The sequence below is a fragment of the Excalfactoria chinensis genome, chromosome 21 (genome assembly GCF_039878825.1).
Source record: "Excalfactoria chinensis isolate bCotChi1 chromosome 21, bCotChi1.hap2, whole genome shotgun sequence".
In the NCBI taxonomy this organism is placed as follows: domain Eukaryota; kingdom Metazoa; phylum Chordata; class Aves; order Galliformes; family Phasianidae; genus Excalfactoria; species Excalfactoria chinensis.
In genome coordinates, this window is record NC_092845.1 from 4,965,262 (window position 1) to 4,985,716 (window position 20,455).

General features: G+C 43.9%; 1 protein-coding gene across 3 annotated transcripts in view; it reads right to left on the reverse strand.

Moving 5' to 3' along the window:
- Window positions 1-20,455, reverse strand: part of FLI1 (Fli-1 proto-oncogene, ETS transcription factor) — a 74,689-nt gene that overhangs the window by 3,343 nt on the left and 50,891 nt on the right. For all 3 annotated transcript variants that reach the window (XM_072354840.1, XM_072354843.1, XM_072354841.1), the window contains 4 exons: window positions 18,402-18,605; window positions 12,991-13,059; window positions 1,343-1,405; window positions 27-74 (listed from right to left, as the gene is read on the reverse strand). In XM_072354840.1, coding sequence (XP_072210941.1) covers window positions 27-74; window positions 1,343-1,405; window positions 12,991-13,059; window positions 18,402-18,605 — 384 coding nt within the window. The remainder of the gene's footprint in view (window positions 1-26; window positions 75-1,342; window positions 1,406-12,990; window positions 13,060-18,401; window positions 18,606-20,455) is intronic.

A 20,455-nucleotide genomic window follows, 5' to 3' on the forward strand; every position in this document is an offset into this window, starting at 1 on the left:
GGTGCAGAATTCAAAGAGGAACTCACCAGGATTGGCAAGACGACTACTGGTGGGCCCCAGGATTTGATATGGATCTATAAAAAACCAATAACAAACGCTATCTGAATGAAAGTTTCATCTAAAAGAAACAACAATTCATTACTTTTCATTCTGGAAACCAGTTCACATTTTGATTTTCTTCACTCGTGCTGCCTTTTCTCCTAGGCCGTGGGACAGACCTGACATTAATTCTTTTTAAGCAATCAATCACCAGTTACTCATGGAATCCAAAATGGCACCATGGTTCTGACTTGGTTCAGTCCTGCCAGCTTTCAAAGTTCATCATCTTTTGGCCATAACCTGCACTTATATGTCAACTACAACACTCAGCTGCATGAGAAAAACAAGTGTGGGGGAGTAAAGAAGAAACAGATCAGAAGCAAGTACATTTCTTCTAATAGAAATAACTGGTCAGAAGATAAGATTTTCAAATTCACTTGCTCACAGACCAGCTTACTTCCCTCTGAGATCAATGAAATGTTCACCCAGCTCTCCCTTACTGAGGCAAACAAGAATGTTAGACAAATGAGAGTAACAGGAGTTTTATCACTGGCTCCAATGAGGCTGAGTGTTTCTTGAAAACTCCACAATGCATTTATTAGGAATGAATTCCTTCCCTTTTTGTGGGGCCTCCTCAGCCCTAATGTCTACACTTCTCCTTTGCTTCTCTCTGGTTTTGGTGATTTCGATCTACAGCATTTGCTCGTGGATTGAACTGATGCCAAAAGAACCAACCCCCCCCCAAAAAAGAAAAAGGATAGAAAGCAGCTGTGCAAAGCAGAGAAGGTGGTATTTAGCTTTTCAAAGGCCTCTTGGGAAACAAGCAGGAAACACTACTGCTTGCTGTCCAGCCGGGTTTGCTTTTCTTATTTGGTTTCCTTTGACTCCTGGGAAGCCCTGTTGATTCTGTTCAGAGGTGCTTCCATTGGACATCGCTGTAGCAGAGGTGAGGAGGCAGTGAGCAGACACTGCACTGCTGCAGCAGGAACAGCTGCATGCTTCTAACTGCATTACATATCATGGTGCTTCAAAGAAGATGCAATTGCTAGGCACTGCACGTGACTCGGATGAAACAAGGATGTTTCTTTTGAATGGGGAAGAACAGTGCAGTAAAACAGAAACAGTTTGGGACGGTTGCTGTCAATGCTGGGTCACAGCTGACTCACTGTTCTAAGACTTCCCTGTAGGGCTTTGCAAGCTTGTCCTGTGTCTGTGGTTGTTGCTGCTTGGCACGTTTATTTTCCCAGCCCAGTACAAAATGCAGTTACATAGCAAATGCAGCGGTGGCACAGTCAGTGATTACCTGGTTGGGGCCGTTGCTGTTCTGTTGTCTTGTTCACATTTTGTGTCCCTGCAACAGGAGGGCCTGTAAAACCAGGGGAAGATCTGGCATTATTTACTAGAACAGAGAGGAAAGAATGAACAGGGAACAAGGCAAGAGCAAGATACAATGGAAATAGTAGTGACTGAGATGGGAAACATTTCCTGAGCCTATAAAAAATATGAGGTTTCACTGGAAATTATAAACGTCACTCTAAGATAAAAATGCGCAGACTAGGAAAGGAAAACACCATGTAGATACCCCATTCATTTTCTGTCTTTTATTATAACTTCCATTCTCATTCACACCCATGTTTTGAGGAAAAGAACTGAATTATTTTAAATGTATTAATTTTGACATTTTTTATGTAAGAACTTCTTTTTTCAGTAATTTTTGGAAAACCAACCTCCTTTTTAAATAACCTTTTAAGGCAAAATTGGTTGGTTATACCAAATCAGATGTTCTGTTGAAAATATCACGGCAATTTCTATGAATTAATTTGACATTAACATCTGTTCCTCCTCTTCGTATCGCTTCCCTTAACAGATAACTGCAACTCCAAGAGTGCTCTTCACGTTTAGAATGCACGCAGTTGACAAAGCTGCAAAGCAAAGAAGTGTGATCTGACAGCTGGGTTCTGCTTCTCTGATCTCACTGAGAGTCAGATGAGTCCATCTTGCACTGCTGTATGAGGATATGCCCGAGCAGAGGGAGCAGGGAAATGTGTGGCTTGGCATCAGCTGGTTATGTTAACCTGGATGTAGTCTTTAGGAACAGGGAACTGATATTTCCAGTGAGATGTCAGCCCATGACCCAGGAGTGTTGTGAACTCAGGGATATCACAAAATCAGTAAGAAAAAAAAGCAATGGTGTGAGCTGCAGCTCATGCAGAAGCAGCCCTGGCTGCATGCTTGATCATGTTCTGCAAAGTACTAAGAACCTCTGAGATCCTGCCCAAGCTCTCTGTATCACTCCCTGAAAGAATGACACCGGAATTTTCTTGTCGTATCAGAATTCTGGCTCTTGTCTTGCTGTTCCCAAGTTCTCCACCATTCTGATGCTCATAACACTAACCAACCATGTCCACCTTTCCCACAGTCTCATTTTGTCATCAAATGGCAGCTTGAGAACCCGGGGAGGCCATGGACTCAACACACACAACAAAGGAACTATTTTCAGAAGGAAAAAGATAAATGGCCCACACTTGGGTGAAATTCAGAACGTCCCTCTGAGCACACAGCTGGCACTGCCCCATGTCCCGCCATGCCACGCTGCACAGCTCCCTGCAGGCACAGCACAGGCACTCACACATTCCTCAGGGCGCTGGGAAAGCTGCTGCAGCTTTGAAATTACAGCCTTCTAGTTATTGGCATGAAAAGGAAAACAGAGAGGGGACGGGAGAGAGGAGGGGGAGTGAGGGAGAGAAACAGGAGGAGGGAAGAGAGGGAAGTAGGGGGAAGAGAACTCATTTAATGTGCCTGTTTTTCTTTTCATTTTCTTTATTTGCTTTTTTCCCCCCTCTTTTTACTAGAAACCGCAAACCCTACTACAAATAGATCAGACTGAAAAACAAACTGCTACGGTTTCAGCCTGGTACAAAGAGAGACAGGACATCTCTGCAAGAGGGAGGCAGCACCCCAGCCGTGCTGCCCCAGCCCTCTGCCTGCTCCCAGGGCTGGAAACTGGCTTCCAGCCGGGCACTGCCAGGGACCTTCATCCCCAGTTCAGCCCTTGGCAGCTGTCACTGTTGTAATTAAGCTGCTATTGGTATGATTTTCCTTGCTGGAAAGCCATCACGCAGACCCTGAGTGTGCCCAGAGCTCAGGCTGTTGCTCTATCAGTGGCTGAAATCAGGAGAGCAGAGATGAGGTCTGAAGCAACCACTGGCTTTTCCCATGTCCTCTTTGCAGCCAGTGTCTGACTTTCATTTCTCCCCTGGGATGTTCTTCATAAGTATTACAACTAGAGCTATTAGAGAAATGTTTTGGGAAATATTCTAAAAGAAACACAGCAGTTCTGAGTTGAGAAAGGCAAAACCTCAGAAATTTCCAGATTGAGATGCTAATGTACTTTTTGGTTTGCTCAATCAAAAAGCTTTGCTATTATGTAACTATAATGGAAACATCACTTACACGGCAAGCCTGTCAAAAAGAAAGATAGCAATTTTTCAACGAAGAAATAATTTATAAGTTGGGAAAACTGTCCTTTCTGAAAAGTAACGGAATGTAAATTCCCAATTTTCTCTGATTCTTTTGGGTCAGAAATGTTCCTGAAGGGGCCATGGGTGGGTTGGTCAATTCACTCACATCAGCGTGTTTCCAGTAAACAAATAGGCCATCATCTGGATGGATGATCCTCTTCCTCCTCCTCCTCATCCTCCAGATGGAGAAATTCTGTCACTGCGGAGGAGGCTGCTTTGCTCAGAGTGTCATGGAAAGAAAATGGAATGCATCTCCTGAGGATTTTCTGATGTTAAGTGACGGTATCACAATCAGACATGCAGACCAGGTACATGTTGTTATGGCTGCTTATGCTGCAAAGGATCAAGGCTTGGTCCTCTGGGTAAATTTGGATAAGCCTGTCTAAATTATCACTCAAATCCTCCTGAATGGGTTTCCCTGCACGTACATTTTAGTCCTTACATGTTGGCTTGGAAGGGTGGCATGCATTTGACTGAGCTGAGGTTAAACCAGATTTAGTGTCCCTTGGATGAGTCCCTTTGCCTCAGTTTCCCACATACAGATTGGATCGTTCAGTCGTGTGTAGGCAGAGGAAGCAACAGTTGGGATGTTAGGCTAGAACTGAGTTGTGACTGTGACTTCCTAAAAGTGAGGAGGGTTAAATGTAATAGCAATACAGGCACTGCTATTGAAACAATGCATTCACTCAGCTCTTGCAGCTTTCCAACTCTTTTTCTCACTTAAAAAAAAAGAAAAATAAAATAAAAATCCAAATCCTCTAAGCTATTTTTGTTTTGTTTTCTCAAAAATCGGTGCAACGTGAAAGAACCACATCAGCCCTCCCTGCTTCCAGGCCCAGACTCTAAAGCTGAATGTGTTTAAAGCAAAATGGAAAAGGCAGAGCCAGGGAACCTATCCAGAGACTTGAGTTTCTGCAAAAATAATATCGTTCCCAGGACCTGACGCCCAGTGGCTTGAAGAGCTTCTACAGAACTCCAGCCAGACAGTTAGTTACAGGCAGAGCCTTATCTGTCATTAAAACCACTTGGATTTTACACCAAAACTTGCCGAGCTATGGAAATTCAATTAACAGATTTGGACTGAGGTTCTTTTCTGGTGAAAATCAGCAAATAGGTGCAGTGAAGCTCAGGGGCAATTTATCCCAGCAAGGGATCAGGTCCCTCTGTCTGTTTTAGACTCGAAAGACCCAGTAGAGCAACAGTCCTATGACAAATGTGTGTTCAATACGAAATGGAATTAAAGAGCACAAAATAAATCATAGATGCTTTCAAGAAATGTCATTCTGCAGCTGTCTGGTTTATGTCCAGAAATTCCCTAGAATGAATGCATACTCTATTATGAGCAAGGTAAAGGATATTAATAATGCTTTGCACTTTCACAGCACCTTTCAACTAAGGATCTCACAGCTTTGCAAACATTCACACTCACAGTGTGCCTGGGAAGGAGGTTAAATACCATGTTATTTATTTGCATGCATAAACGCACTTTCCTTGGCTTCAGCTGCCCGTTACCAAAGTTTCTTTCCCAGAAATCACTGTATGAAACATACCACACAGCATTGGTCCTTTCCTAACTCCATTTGTTTACTTCTCACCCCAGATCTCTCCTCACCACCCTCCACACCATTTGGAAGTTCTCACCCTCAACTGCGTAAGTCCCCTTTCAAAGTCTATTGATTCATTCACTGGAATTAGTTGTCAATGAGAAGTGATGCAGTGGTGAAACAGTCTGCTGGGAAAAGGTTTAGCACATGTCAAAATTAGGGAGGTCAAGCCTGGCCATTAGGCAGGCTGTCATGCAAAGTTCAAGTGATGAGCTAAACTATCCTTATCTCTGCAGCTTCTTCTAGCCAGACTATCTGGTGCAACAAAGGAGGGACTTGGCCTGGGGAAGAAGATGAGGAGTGTGTCCCAGACATCCCCTGAGTGAGCCTGTGGGACAAAGAGGAGGAGAGTAGCTGCACATTGTGCAGTGTATCTGTAGGAGGCATGGTATTGCAGTAGGGAAGACAAGGCGCTGCACACCAACCCACCTTCACAGACCTCTGGATGATATTTAGCCTAAATGGAATAATAGGCTCATACATAGCTCTGGGCTAGAAGGGATGGGCAGACACCCACAGGCTCTCTTCCCTAAGAAACAAGGCTTAAAATCCCCAAGCAGACTTCCACACCATAAGACAGTCTCAGAGGCTGAGCTGACCTTTAAGCTCAAATGAAGCAGTTAGGGAACTGCTGCATAAGATATGACATATTAAAGAGCAAAACCTCAAACAAGGGCAATGTATTTCCAGACAGAATTTGGTCTTACAAATTTCAGTAAAGTAAACTGCAAATCTGAAGAGGTCTATGGGATCCATGGGATTCTCCATACAGAATACATTCTGTTCCCTGCAATGAGTCCTTATGCTTCACTAAGAAGAAAGAGCCTGGCTTAGTGGCTGGAATTTAAATTAGCATCTCTAAATGGGGAAAGCAGACCCAGGTGTCCTTGGGGATCCAGACTCGTGATTAATCTAAGTGGCCACTTGGGGTCTATTTTGTGGCAACTAGTTAATAGAGAGAGAGAAAGGAGAACATAAGACAGCACTGCTTTTCCTCCCCAGGTGAGGTGGTGTGTGGTGGCTGGGACTGGCACTGTTTTAGTGTTTCAGAAAAATCCCAATGTAGGAGCATGGGAACAAAACCACAACTGCTGCAAACCAAACTTGTAAGCGAGTCCTGCCAAGCTGCTGAGCGCCCAACCCTCACACTCCCATCATTTAACCTCCTGGAGATCACATTGAAGAGGTGGAGTTGTGTTTAAAGCCAGTTGGAGAGAAGAAACCTAGACTGTGGGTTTCTAGAGGGGCAAAGAAGCCAAAAATACCTCCAGCTCCTCCTAGGAACATTAGACAGACTGTTACAAATTGTGGCAGCAAAAGTAAGGGTTGTAGAGGCGGCAAGGGTCTTCCCAGGCCCACTCTGGCTCAAAGTATGAGTGCTACAAAACCTTACAATGTCAGCAGCATGAGATTTTCTTAGACAAAGATTTTCTCAGGACGAAGCTGTAAGGCTCCATCTGCAGGAGGCTTAGCACTGTGTGGCAGAGATGGTGGAGCTGAAGTGGAAAGCAGAGCCAGAGTGTGAGGAATCCTGAGGCCTATTAAATCAGTGTGTGCAAATCAGTGGTTGCCTACCTGCAGTGTTTAGCCCTGTAGCACACACTCAGGCATGAGCTATGAGGGAGACCTTGGAACCTCACCCACAGTATGAATTGCACTGAATTGCTTTCAATTTGCTATTTCTGCTAATTAAAATAATTAGTTAGCATGTATGCCATATGTCACACCGTGTCACTCACAGCCAACATTACTATGACTGTTCTCATGATTATGTAAGACACCCCAGTGCCTTTGAGCACAAAACTCATTTCTTTCTACTTCAAGAGCACAATACTCTGCTCCTTCTGCTACACATTCACTAGCATAGGGATCCATTGTGGAATTTAGTAATTCCAGGTCTCTCCAGTAAGGGGAGGCAACAAGCTGAGTGCAAAAGAAATCCAAAACAACTCCTGTACAGTCCCATTACCAGCCTACTTGGTTATTTCACAATGCAAAAACCAGAGAAACACATCTTTTATTATCAAACAACTCTACATTGCTATTAACCTGCTTCTTCCCAGTGTCAGCCAGGACCTGGAGCTTGGCAGAATGCATGCACAAAATGAGGGTTCAGGATTTCCAAAGGGTGACCAAAGGAGCTCCTGCTCTGGAGCCTGCAGCTCTGCTCCCCCACTCTGGAGGGCTCTGGCCTCCAAACTGTGGAGTCGTTCCCTGTTTGCTTTGAGTCATATAGGCGACAGCCCCCAGTTGTGCGAGAGTGGCTAGAAAAACATCCCTGAGCTGTGCAGCAGTGCAACTTCCTGATTCATGTCTGAGTTACCCCGCACAATGCTTACAAAGACAAGTTACAAAGAAAAGGAGGAAGCAGTGAGAATTTTTCTGTTGTTGTTGCTTTCTTTTTTAATAACGGCAGCACAAGTCCCAGTGTGCAGCCCATGATGAAGGTTGTGTCCTAAGAATCCCTCCCTGAGCCAGCGCTGAAAAGCAGACACTTTTCAGCCAACACTCAGTCACACACACACACACTACAGAGCCATGTGGGGCTGCAGATGTGAAGAGCCACGTGCAGACAGGCACGCTGTAGAGCAGTAATGCAGACACTCCATTGCATGGTAGTGAATGCCCTTTGCATGTCTACACACGTCTTCATCCAAAACACACAGACTAATGTGCATCATTAGCAAACAGCACTGCACAGGCGCAGAGCTAATCTGATGGGGGGGAAGGGAATGGTTGAAGCATACATGTATTGAAAATGCACAAACACAAATGGAGAAGTAAAGAAGAAGAAATGTGTGTTCACAGAGAAAAAAGCTCGACACAGCAGTACACACATAGGAGAAAAAGAAGAAGGGGAAGGGAAGGGAAGGGAAGGGAAAGGAAGGGAAGAGAAGGGAGAAGGCAGACATGCACAAACTTTGCATTAAGCATTTCTACAGCATTCATCCATTTACAGCATTTAACTCGGACCAGGAGATACATTTACTCTTGCATTAGGAAACAGCCTTAGTGCCTCCAAGAGCTTTCCATGGGACGGACTGCACCCCAGCAAACATGCAACCCCCCCACACATGTGCAAAAACAGTGCTTGCAGTGCACCCTAGGCAAAAAAATAATAGCTCTTTTGCTGGGAGAAAAGGAAGGATAATGGTTACTTAGAAAGTGCTCCAGACAAGCTGTCAGGTTGAATTCAGAGAACTGGAGTCTACTCTGGGACAGCGCTGGCTCAGGGTGATCCCTTGTGAGTTGGGTTTCCTGCCTGCTACAGCTTAAAGACAACGATTCTTTGTTTCCAGTTTTTCTGGTGAAAAAACACACGCCTGCCTCCGAAGAGGGTCAGGGAGAAAGCAGACAAAACACTAACTCTGGAATTTCAAAGGAAAACAATTAAAAAAAAAAAGTAAGAAAAAAGAAAAATCCAAGAGTGCTTGCTACTGTCTCTCCTGAAATCGTAAATCCCCACTTCGGCCACACAGTCGCATTAAAAGAAGCACCAAAAAGCCTCCCCTTCTTCTGCCACGAGCTAAAAATGGGTGAGGGGTGTTTTACCACCAAACACACAAGTATCACTGTCGAATGTATGCACAGACAGCTGAGGGGACACGGAGCTGCAAGTATTCTCTCTGACATGAATAACTCGAGGGAGTTATTAGACTTTTTCTTAGGAGCTCATAACAAATGTGGGTCCAAACTCGCGCTGTGTGTTCAGAGCTCACTGGTTTGATTATCTTTTTAAATCTGCCAACAACTAAACAAAACAGATACGCAAATACAACTTATATCCAAACAGAAATATTCAGTGTTCCCACAAGCACTTTGGTAATGCAAACATAAGCATGTAACAGCTGCAGACTAACTCCTTAAAATTTGTCTCTTACATTCATGTATTCATGTACAAATCTGTCTCTGAAATTCAAAGTAGGGCATCAGCTTTTCCTGTACCCTTCTGCAGAGGCAGACAGTTGCCTGAGTTGAGGTTGGGTTTATAAGACATTGGGCTGCTATTCCAGCTGACTGCATTGCCATAGGCTGAGCTGGGATGAAGACCTATGCTGAGCCCAGCCTTGAATGAGACCCTTCCTAACCTGTAAGCTGGAAGCAAACACCCACACAGAACTGCTCCTATATCTTCTCCTGAGTGTAATTTTAACATAATGGTTCTTCCTCTCTGGAATCTGCCAGCACTCCTCCTAAGAGACTGGCACCTGGTTCAAACCTTCTACAGCACTTCGGCTTGTGTATGAAGCATGTGAGTTATGCAGACCCCAACATGCTTAAAACTAAGTACAAGCCTTAAAGATGTACTGGCCTGAGGCCAGAACAGTCACAACCATACAAGACACAGTTCTTTGGCCTTCTAAATGTTGCTGTATGTGAATAAGCTTCCCATTTCCCTGCTTAAATGACAGCATTCTGAAGGTGAGCAATTTAAAGTCTTCACAGACTGAGGCAGATAATGCAGTCTCAGATTCTTCTCCAGTGTCTCCAGTACCTACAGTAGGTCAGTCATTACTCCAAGCAGCCACGGAAAATGAAACAGACCATCTCTCTAGCAGAGTGCTTGGAGTGGGACACAAATCTTTCCATTCAGCAATGAGAGCAACCTCGTTTCATTTTCCAGAAAATGGTTCTCTGGCCAAAAAATACTGGTGATTTTCATTAGAGCAATTTCTTTCTCGAAGGCAGCTGAAGACAATTTGTACCAATGACGCTAAATACCGTACTTTTGAGTGTTTATGAGACTGAGGAACTTGGGCAACAACAAGGCTCCTTCGAACACAACCGCAATTCTACCTATATGATCTGAGAACAAAAGGAACATGCTTTGCACAAAAGCTGTCTAAATTTACAGTGCCTGTTTCTGCCATGAAAGCAGTTTAACCCTTAGAAAGCATTGCCACAGGTTCTGCTGGCACAGAAGAGAAGTAAGTGGGCAGAAGGCTGAAAGCAAAAGGGGAGCAAAGCCTGCAGCTGCAACGTGGCAGAGCAGTGGTGTCTGCAGAGCTGCAGCATGAAGCCCAGAGCTGTGAGAGCAGTGCTGCCTGGTGTGTCCCAGCTCAAGTGGTGTCCTGTGCTCCTGCACAACACAGGTTGTGCTTGCATGCAGGGATGCTCTGCCATGTCCATAGCAAGCTGGGGAAGAGCAGAGCCATATGCAGCTTCCACCCCAGCTGATGGACCATCTGCATCTGCCTGTGCTGCAGCCATACCTTCTTTGCCATGAAGGTTGGTTTTCACATTGTGTGGATGGCATACGTTGCACAGAGCATAGAGGCAGATGCAAAGAACATGAATTTCTCCCTGGAATTTGCACAGGCAGGTTACGTGCATTAACTATGTGCGTTTAGAGAATGTGCAAGAAAAATTACAAGAGAAGTAAAAAGAAGAGTATTTTCTTCTTGACAAGCTTTTTACAATTCCATCACCTCCTCCTGCTCTGCATTTGAATCCTCAGGGGAGAATTATCATTTCGAACTTGAAGTTCCTTTTCACCACCATCTTGAACACAACCCATTAAAAAGCCTTAAAAGGAAGCAAAGAAAATCTTTTTGTCTGATGGACTCAACAGAGGCTGAGGAATTCCATGTCCAGTTCTATGTCCATCACAAGTTTCCTCTGGGATATTGGACAAGACACTTGACTCCGCTCTCCCAGCTCCTTATCTGTCAGCCGGTCGTGTTCACATCTCTTATCCTGTCATCTTATCTCACTGATAATATTTGGAGCATGAATCAGTTACACTGAATTGGTTAAACTGAAATGAGTTGGTTTCTTCCAGAATGATATTCAAACATTAAATGAATGTAAAGGAAATGTATGCGCCTAGGAAGAAATGTAAGTTTAAAAGATGGGATTTCAGCATTTCTATGCTAGTTCCTGATTTTTATTTGAGCATCCCATGGGTGTGTTTAGTCCTTTATTGACATATGATGAAAGTACCATGTAAAGTACAAATGCCTGGCTGACAGAAATCAAATGCAAAGTTCTGTCAGCTGCACTAAAGAAACACACTTGAGGGTAGTAAAAATGGAGGGAGGGGGAGGAATGTTTTTCCTCTCTAATTTCTTTCTGCCCAAGCTGCTCTAAAACCAACTCGGAAAGATAAAGGGTACAAAACATTCAGAGGAGGGTAATTTTACATGGAGCATTGCTCTTTAATAAGAAAAGCCACTGCTTTCTTCCCTTTGTGTTAATCAATCACCTGGCCTGAGACAGCAAGAACAGTCTTGGATGTGCATGTATGTTTTATGGGGGAAGCTGTGGGGGAGCACACGCACGTGTATCTGCTTTATTCAAATAGGAGCTAGCCAAGCTTGTATTATTTTTAAATGGATGGCTGTTAGGGTCAGAGCAGTCAGTCACTGAAGGGCCTGAATGGCTTTACCTTCATAACATGCCACATTTTATCAACTGATGCCTGTCTCGTAAAGAGAGAACAGCATGCTAGGGAACAGAAAGCTCAAGTGGATGGTTATGTGCTGGACAAAAGAAGCTGCTGCAAAAAGCAGCACTGATATTGTGCCCAGGGTTCAAGACAGATGTTGGAATGGAATGCAGTGTGGCACAATGAGAGAAGTGCTGGCTGTGAGAGCAGTGCTAGTCGGTGGAGCAGCCAGACACACCATGCAGAAGCTTGTTAAATGTGTGATGTCAGTTTGCTGCAGCCTTGCAGTGAAATGGGGTTTTTGTCTCCCTCTCCAGCTGCTTACATAAAAGGCTTTCTGCCTTTTCCCTCTACTCTGAAATACAAACTTGTGGTTTGTCAATGAAACCATGTTCTCCTGAAAAGCACCGAAATGTTCATACACTGGGTGAGGAAACTGTCTCAGAATGAGAGCACAGCACTCCAGGGTGGGTTATCTCATAGGGCAGATGTGAAATTTCACACTTTCCACTCAAGTTATTTTTTCAAATGGAGGCACTGATCACTGGTAACTGAACAAAGAAAATGTTCCTGCACTTAGTGCTAAGGGAAAGAAAGACCAGACTCCAGGCTAGCAGCCCTGCATGGCCTGTTACTGAGCACAGAGCCAGACTTTTGGACTCTGATGCCCTTCTTGGCCTTTAGCAAGTCAGCTGTCTGACTGTGACTTACTATCTCATCTAGATAAGGGACGTGTGTCACACTATTCACACCAACCATCATTATGTCATTGTCCCTGAGAAACCAGGTTTTCATTAAAAGTGGGAAAAAGGAAGAGGGCTGTGCCTGCAAAAGAATGCCCAGAAAAACTGCCTGAAGGACATTGAAGTGGCTCAAAAGCCAGACAGGGCCCAAAGTATGTCATTAATGATTGATCTACATGGTTCTCATGAGTAGCTTTGGAACACCTGAGTGGCCTTTATTCAGTAATGGAATTTATTGCGAGAAGATTTGCCTGCACACAGCAAGGGGCTGAAACGAAATGGTCATGAAGGCCCCTTTCAACCCAGGCCATTCTATGATTCTAAGATCTGATGCTTTCAACTACAAATTTACTCAGAGATAAACATTGTATTAGTCCTTGCTGTGTACCTGAGATTTAAAAGTGTTTCACATAAAGAACAGAAAACACACCATCAGCTCATCAACCCAGTAGTACCCAAGTGTGAAAGTGACAGATAGCAATTTTATGCCACGTTGTCGGCCAGAAGAACAGAGATGAGATTTTCAGCATGGGTGGAGCTTCCAAACTGAATTATTCCAATCTAAACAGATAGTGTATGCACAGATGACAATGTGTTCATGCCAAGTACATTGTAATAAAAAGGCCTACTTTTAATCCAACCAAAACCATTCCATGAGCACAGGAAGACAGGGTTTTTATATGCAAAAGACTGACCTTCTTTGGTAGCAAGACGTGAGGAAGCTTCTGTGTGGGATGGAGTGTTGTAGGCCAGCAGTGAGCTACCTATAGTGAAAAGAAAAGGAGTTATTGTAGTATGAATATACTCTGCCAGTGGGAGAACAGTTCAGGCTGGTAGAGAACGCTGTCACTGGGATTTAAAAGCCTGTTTTTTCAGGCAAGTAGACACAATTTCTGTTAGAGATACAAAGTTCTTTCACAGTGCCATCACTGTATGTCACAAGTGCTACTGTTTCTCCACTCAGGAATGGGGCAAAGCAGTTTGCCTCCTACACAGAACATCTGGAGGTCCTGTGCTGAAAACTGATACAAAAAGAGGAGGTTGTACAGTGCCCTTATGCAGGTGCTACATGTAGCACTGCAGAGATTCTAGAAATGGCTGTGGCACGGATTATATTACAGGGTAAGGAGGAAGCTTTCCTCTTTTTCTATCTGTGATAGAGAAAATTCCCATTTGAGGAACATACAGTAGAAGTGAGATGAATTGCACTGTCAGGATTTGAACATTTTTAGAGTGTCACATGCTTGGGTTGTCACATGCTGCACAATCTGATTGGTATCCCAGCATTTGCCATCATTTCTGGAGGGGAGATTTCTTGGTTCAAAGTGGCCTTTCCATCAAGTCCAACCCGAAACAAAAAACATCCAAGAGGAGCACAAAGATGAATTCATTGGAAGGTTTTATGTTTTGCACTGTCTGTGGTACAAATATTCCTTTCTAAACATTACATTTTGATTCTCCTGCAAACTCCTCTGGAAGGGGAGGAAGAGGATCTGTGAGCTCTTGGAAGCCAGCATGTAATGGACATTTCATGGTTGTCTCGTTAGATGTGTTTACCCTGCATAATCTTCCAGGCTCACTTTTCCTACAGCTCTTTGGAAATGTTTCCACTGCATCAGGCAATGACGCTCTTAGCAAGAGCCTTGCTTGGTATGGAGCAATGCTGGAGCAGGGCAGCAATCCTGCAGTGGGTGAGTGTGGGTGAGAAGCACTCCTAGAGACTTGTTCTGCTCTTCTCATCTAAATAACCTGTGTAAGTCCCAGCTAAGGTTCTTCATACTCTTGGTCCTAGGCAGTGCATAACAAACTACAGGTCTCTATATATGATACACTGCCCTAGATTCATTTGCAGGACTGAGAATACCTCTTTTGCAGGTATGCTAATACTACGTGAATAAGATCTTGTGACTAAGCCAAGCAGCCCCCAGTTCCTCTAATCCACATGATCCCAAATAACATTGACCTCACTTGCCCCTCAATAGCATTCACAGTGTGTCTTACTTTCCTCAGAGAGTGGAGGATTAGGCAGCTCCCTGCCAGAAGTAACAGCCATTGCAGGTGTTGGACCTTATTAGTCCTGTGGATTCCTTTTCTTGCCCAAATGCAAACAAAGCCAAAGACATGCACAAGAGAGTAAGTACACAGAGGTAGAAGGCACTGCAAAACAGGGTGTTCAAACTGGGAGAACAAAGCCTACTCATACAGAGTGGTGGACGGATGCTACCAAATGCTTCAAGTCAGGGGGTGTTTTGAAAGACCAGGGTGGATAACATGGTAAATTAGGAGGGAAAGAGTTCAGAAGGATCCCTAGTGTACCTTGAATGTGCAGGTTACAGATAGCTAAAGTGGCTGGTGTAAGTATTTAGAGGTTGACTGCTGCTGGAGGAATTGCAGCAGCTTTGTCCACAGCATTGTCACGTTTTCATCAGATGTTCTTTCTGTGGGGAAGCTGCTGCCCACCACTCTCCTCTTTTTAGGTTACTTGAAAGAGATCTTAAATGCAACAACCAGCCTGGCTTGCCCCGGCCAGACAGGGAAGTGCTGGGGAATTCAGAAACAGCTTTCTATGACTAAATAGGCTGCAAATGCCTGGTTGTACTGAGGTGGGGGTGGGGTGATGAATAGCGCTGAACAAGCTTGTAGGACCAACCTATAGCTACTTTATGCTAAAAAATGCAGCCCAAGCCACTGGAAAGGGACGGCACCTCCCCCAGTTTAATTGCTAAAAGTTCTCACCTTTGCCCGACAGTCTGAGGTTTCTGGTGGGAACACCACAGAAAAGGAAATGTGTTTCCTATTAAGGGGTTTCAATGAAGGAGGAAAAGGGAGAAAGCCAGAGACACAGATCAAGGCAGAGAGAAGCAGACAGACAGACAGAGGCCAGGCTGCTCCCTCCCTTACTCATTTTTGGGCAAAATTTTGGCTGTGATGAGTTTTTACTTTGCTGTTAGTCCCTCTACCCCTCACTGGGTCAGTGACAGCTTAGATAAAATCTGCCCTTTCTGCAAACACTGCTTTAAATGCAGCGCTGTTCTCCTGTAATTAGTATCAGACACGTTATCTTATAGTTCTCCTTTCTTTCATTTCTCCTGTATTCATTAAATAGTAAGACAGAAAAGGAGTAGAAGCAGGGAAGTAGCTTTCTTTCTCCATACAGCCTTCCTTTCCACAAGGCAGCTCATCTTCTGAGATTCAGGAACATCTTGGTTTCACATTCCTGAAATCTACTTAAACGGGAAGTGTTTTTTTATCCTGACCTTCTGAAGGCCATGTGGGGGTTCCCTCCTCATCTCCTGGTAGAATCAGGGGTCGGCTGCGTTTAGCTGTATAGTTTTCTTTGGCATTAATACATGGATCAAAACCACAAAGCAGTTTTCTGCTTCTGCTCCCAGCCACAGTCTCACTCTTTCCCCTTCATGCTCTTTTTATTTATACACACCGCACAGACTGACCCCCCATAACTGGAGAGGAAAAGGACAGGAGGTGACAGTTCCGGTTTCTTTTGATGTTCATCCCAAGCATAGCGTGAAGACATTCTAATCTCCCTGAAGGTACTGCAATGTGAGTTTGGTTCTCATCTATGTGAAATAGCTCACCCGAACCTTCTATCTCCAGAACTAAGACGGAGCTTTTGTTGAGGTCTTGCAGATGTTACCAGTTAATTTTTTCAACCCAAGATGACTCACTTCATCACGCTTTTACCCTGGCCTATAGTGTAAAGTGATGAAAATGAGGAAGCTCATTCTCTGTGGGTCTCTGTCAAGTGAACAGGCTCAGAAAGTTTGGATCGGTTTCGTTTTTGGAAAATAAACACGAAAGCTGAGGGTTCTCTTGTCATCACAAATACAGCTTGAGATCCTGACAGGTACAGATGTCTCTCAAAAAGAGGCTGTGCAGATGCAGTGTAGCCGATAGACCCCTGATTTCACAAAGTTCTCCTGTGTTTTCTTGCCATCACACCTTCTCCACCCTACGCAGTTACTTAGCTGGATTTCTCTGGAACAAACAGCCTTACGAGAGAAGAAAATACAAGAAAAAAAGCCCATCTCCCCATGGCACTGAGCTCAGAGGCTCGGCACTAAACATCCGCTGGAAATCAGTCTGGAAAAACAATAAGCTCCTTTCGAAGGCGTTACTCCGTGAGGGAGTTAACCAGCAATCCAGAAACCAGACTGTCATTAGGCAGCACTAGCAACAGCTGCATGGAAAGGAATGCTCTTCAGAGACTGCCTGACCTCCACTCAGACAGGAGCTTGCTTTAATAAGGACAGCATTTGTGTGACGTCTTAGAACAGCCCAAGGGGCTGAACAGCAAGAAATCTATAATCATAAAAGCTAGGGATGGTCTGGAATTGAATTCTGTTCTTGTATGCATCCTGGTAAAAATAAAGTAACTAATTTGTCCGAATCCAGCAAAGTTCCTGGGGTTTTACACTAGCTTAATAGCATGGAAATCATTATAGACATTCCCTTAGCAGAACATTATATTTTTATGATTATTATTCAGACGTATTACAGCAGCAGTTGCATGTTCCAACTGTAGTAGGACTTCATCATGCTGGGTCTTGATAAGTAAGAGGTACAGTCTCCATTCTGCAGAGGTCAGTGTGACCAGACTTCCAGTTTAGGTACTTCAGGTATCTAAAGTTAGGCTGAGTCAGGAATTTGCTCTGAAACAGAGGGAATGCAGCAAATGGAAAAGGCAACAATTCAATCCATGTCTTCAGACCTATGCCATGAGAACAAGGATGCAGTTCCTCTAATACTGATGTCGCCAACATCCCAGGTGATGGCTATCACTGAAGATGCTCTCTGGAGCTAATGCAACCAAATAATTCAATTCTTTGGCCAACCTTTTCAAATTCCACATCTCTCTCTGATTCAAAAACCATACAAATCTTGCTTTGTCTCTTTCTGTGCATTCTCAAGTCTTATCAATCAGACAATTCAAAGTAAGGGTCTCACTTCAGTATTTATCTTGTGGGAATTTAAAAACATTTCCGGTTCCAAAGTGTCTGCTTTGCCCAGCCGAAGTCAGCGGGTTTGTTCAGAGCAATGCTGCCTTCACAAAGCAGCCTTAAGATTTCCCATAGGAATGTGCAATTCTGAATGCAAACCTTAGTTAGAAAGCTATTTGCCTCTGCAGTAATCTTGAAGTGTTCCATGAACTGGAAGCTGTTTGCTGATGAAACAGGATGAAATTTGGATGGGAAATATGTTTTATTGTGAAGTCACAAGGGACAAAAACTGCTCAAATCCAACATTATTTGTTGTGAATCATTTTGTTGGCTCAGCTCATCAGGCAAAATAAAGGTGGGGCTTACAGAGGCACCCGTCTGTGATCTGACTCCTGTCCCACTGTCATCTGGGAGACACCAGTGACGAAGAGCTTGAAGAAAACACCCTAAATAGATGCTGACTCAGAGCTTTACTGAAATGGCCGGATGGAGAGAGATCTTCAGCTGCCTTTACATCACAATTTGATTTCCCAGTGGAGAAAAGACGATTTTTATTTTCTCTGCCTGCCCTCCCACCTTGCTTTATGACACTTCCCTTTGATTTTTGAGTCCTCAAATAACTAAACCCCATGAAAACTGCTGCTTGAGAAAATACTGGAGCATGAGCTCAGTTCTCTGGTCTCGTCATAACACAATTATCTTCAGCACATCTTTGTGAAGAAAGGGAATGTTTCCACTCTGTAGATGAAGAGGAGACTTCCAGAAACTGCACAAGTTACAGAATAACTTGCTGGTGACACATCAGCTCATGTTTGGTTTAATCTCCTAAGCAAACGTATGAGTTTTTATCATATAGCCACAGATGTTTTTATTATCTGTAAGATTATCTAATCTTAAGTGTTCTGCTCAGTTCTTCACCTCCCTGATATCTTGTAGCTCCACTAACTCCATCTAGGTTATAATAAGCTTTCCAAGCCAATTTTTATTCCTCTCTTCCTTGTTTGCTTTTTCTGCTTGACTTTCTCTATTCTTTTTTCCCTTATCCTTGTAGCTATCTGTCTGCAAGAAGAGCATTAGAACTTCAATGCTCATGTGTAGCTTTATCAGCATATCACACCGGGGCTGGGATGAGTCAGGACAGTACTTACTTTCCCTGAGGTAACTGAGGTGAGACAACAGAACTTCTGTGTTGTAGAGGGAGGTGGTTCGGAGGAAATCATCCTTGTTCATTTTGCAGAGCTCTTTGCCATCCATATTCTGGAAGAAGGTGGTGTCAATCTCCATTAATCCATACTCCTTTATGGCCCATTCCAGCCACTGGCGCACGTGTTCCTGGGTCCATAGGGTGGGATCTGGCAGAAAAGCACAAAGGAGGGTAATGTTATATGGGAACCTCAAGCCCCCAGCACTTAGTGTAAGCCAGTCAAAGCATTAATGATTGTTTCTACAACCAAATGGATTTAATTTATTGATATCAGTGCATTTTGCCAGGATGAGCGAGCATGGTGCTGTAAGAAGGGCACAAGCCCCACAGACTGACCACACTGGCTCCATGGCAGGGTGAGTTCACTTGATGGTTTTCCACCTGCCTTAATCTTATACATACTGCTTGGGAACAATCTTAGTGGAATTTGACTCTGGTCTTTCTCTCTCTGGAAAAAAGTGTTCCAAAAGCAAGCTTGTCCCTTTGAAAGTGCCTGCTCGTCACAGCTTCAGTTCTGCAATACTATCTAATTTAAGTCACACCATCCTTTGCAAGTGCATTGTAAAGTCTCAACAGATGGCATTTTAAAGTGTGAAGACAGTGGTATTTCTGGTCAGCAATGAGACTCTTGAAAAAAAGATTATTGCTTAAACAGAACAGCTTTCCATGCATCTCTGAGTCACATTTGTTCACCCCGCTGACAAGAACACAGTTCTACCTCCACTAGCCCTGTAAAACCAACACAGCTATTGGATGGAAATGTGGATTTCATACTGCCTCATGCATCATTATCAACTGTCAGCAAAGCTCCAGCTGTGGAATCTTTATTGCTGGCGATGACGTAAGAGAGAGATTGAACCCGGCTGGAGTTTCAGACCCCATGGTGATGGTTTGCTGCATCAGTAGTTAAAAAAAGAAATCATCCTTTGAATTTTGAAAGGAGCAGTAGATCAGAAAGTCCTACCATGAGTTTGTGCCATGATACCACTTTTACAGAGTCATTTTCAGAGCATATCTACAATTTCAGATGTTTCCTGTGCTGTTTCTCCCCATATATGCCATTTGAAAACCTAAGCCACAAATTCATGTTCCATTGCAGCTGCAGAGGATTGTGAAATCAAGCCCAAATTTTGGAGAAGTTTGATCTGGCTGTCAAAGCTGGTACCCTCCTCTACTGTAAAGGCCAAATGCCCCAGGTCCCAAAGTAGTAGAGAAAAATGGGTCAGAAATACGTAGGTGTCACATAGTTGGTGACTTAAGCTTCATGGAGAGGCAAGAAGAGTCTGCCACACTTCAGTGGCAGAAAAATGCCTTGGTCCCAGACTGTGGGCCGGTGAGGAATGATGGTCATTACTGTCTTCCAAAGTCTGGTAAATCACTGCTATTTCACAAGCACCTCAAGATTTTGATTTGTGGATGGTCAGAAGGGGGAAAAAATCTTTTTACACTTTCCTTCAATGAAGAGAATTTTTCCCCTTCCTCCAAGGCAACTAACAGTCAATTCCCACATTTCAACAGTACTAAACCTTGGGTCACATTGGGTCTTTTTTCCATAGGCAAGGATAGTATGGTAGAGATCAGGCTAAAAGTTCCATCTTGAACAGCTTTATCATCCCTAATAATGCCTTAGATGGTATCAGCTGAAGCCCCTCTGGGCAATGCTGGTGCTGAAAGCATCTGATCCTGACACCAGTTACGTTAGCCAGCCTGCCTAAGCAGATCCTAACCAGGGCTTAAACGGTACTTTGAGACTTGCTGTCAATCTTTTATTGGCTTCCCTTCACTACATTCAGTTCAAGCTTTTTCTTTTCATCCTAAATGGCAAACAAATGCTTGGGAATTGTCATCTGTTTGTGGTGAAGCCATGATCAGAAAACAGAGCTAAATTCCACGAGTACATTTCTTTTTGCCAGCAATTGAACTGCTTGAATCAGACACAACGATCCTGTGATTCTACAACCCTTGACGCGCCATATGAAAAGCCAGACCCTGCCCATG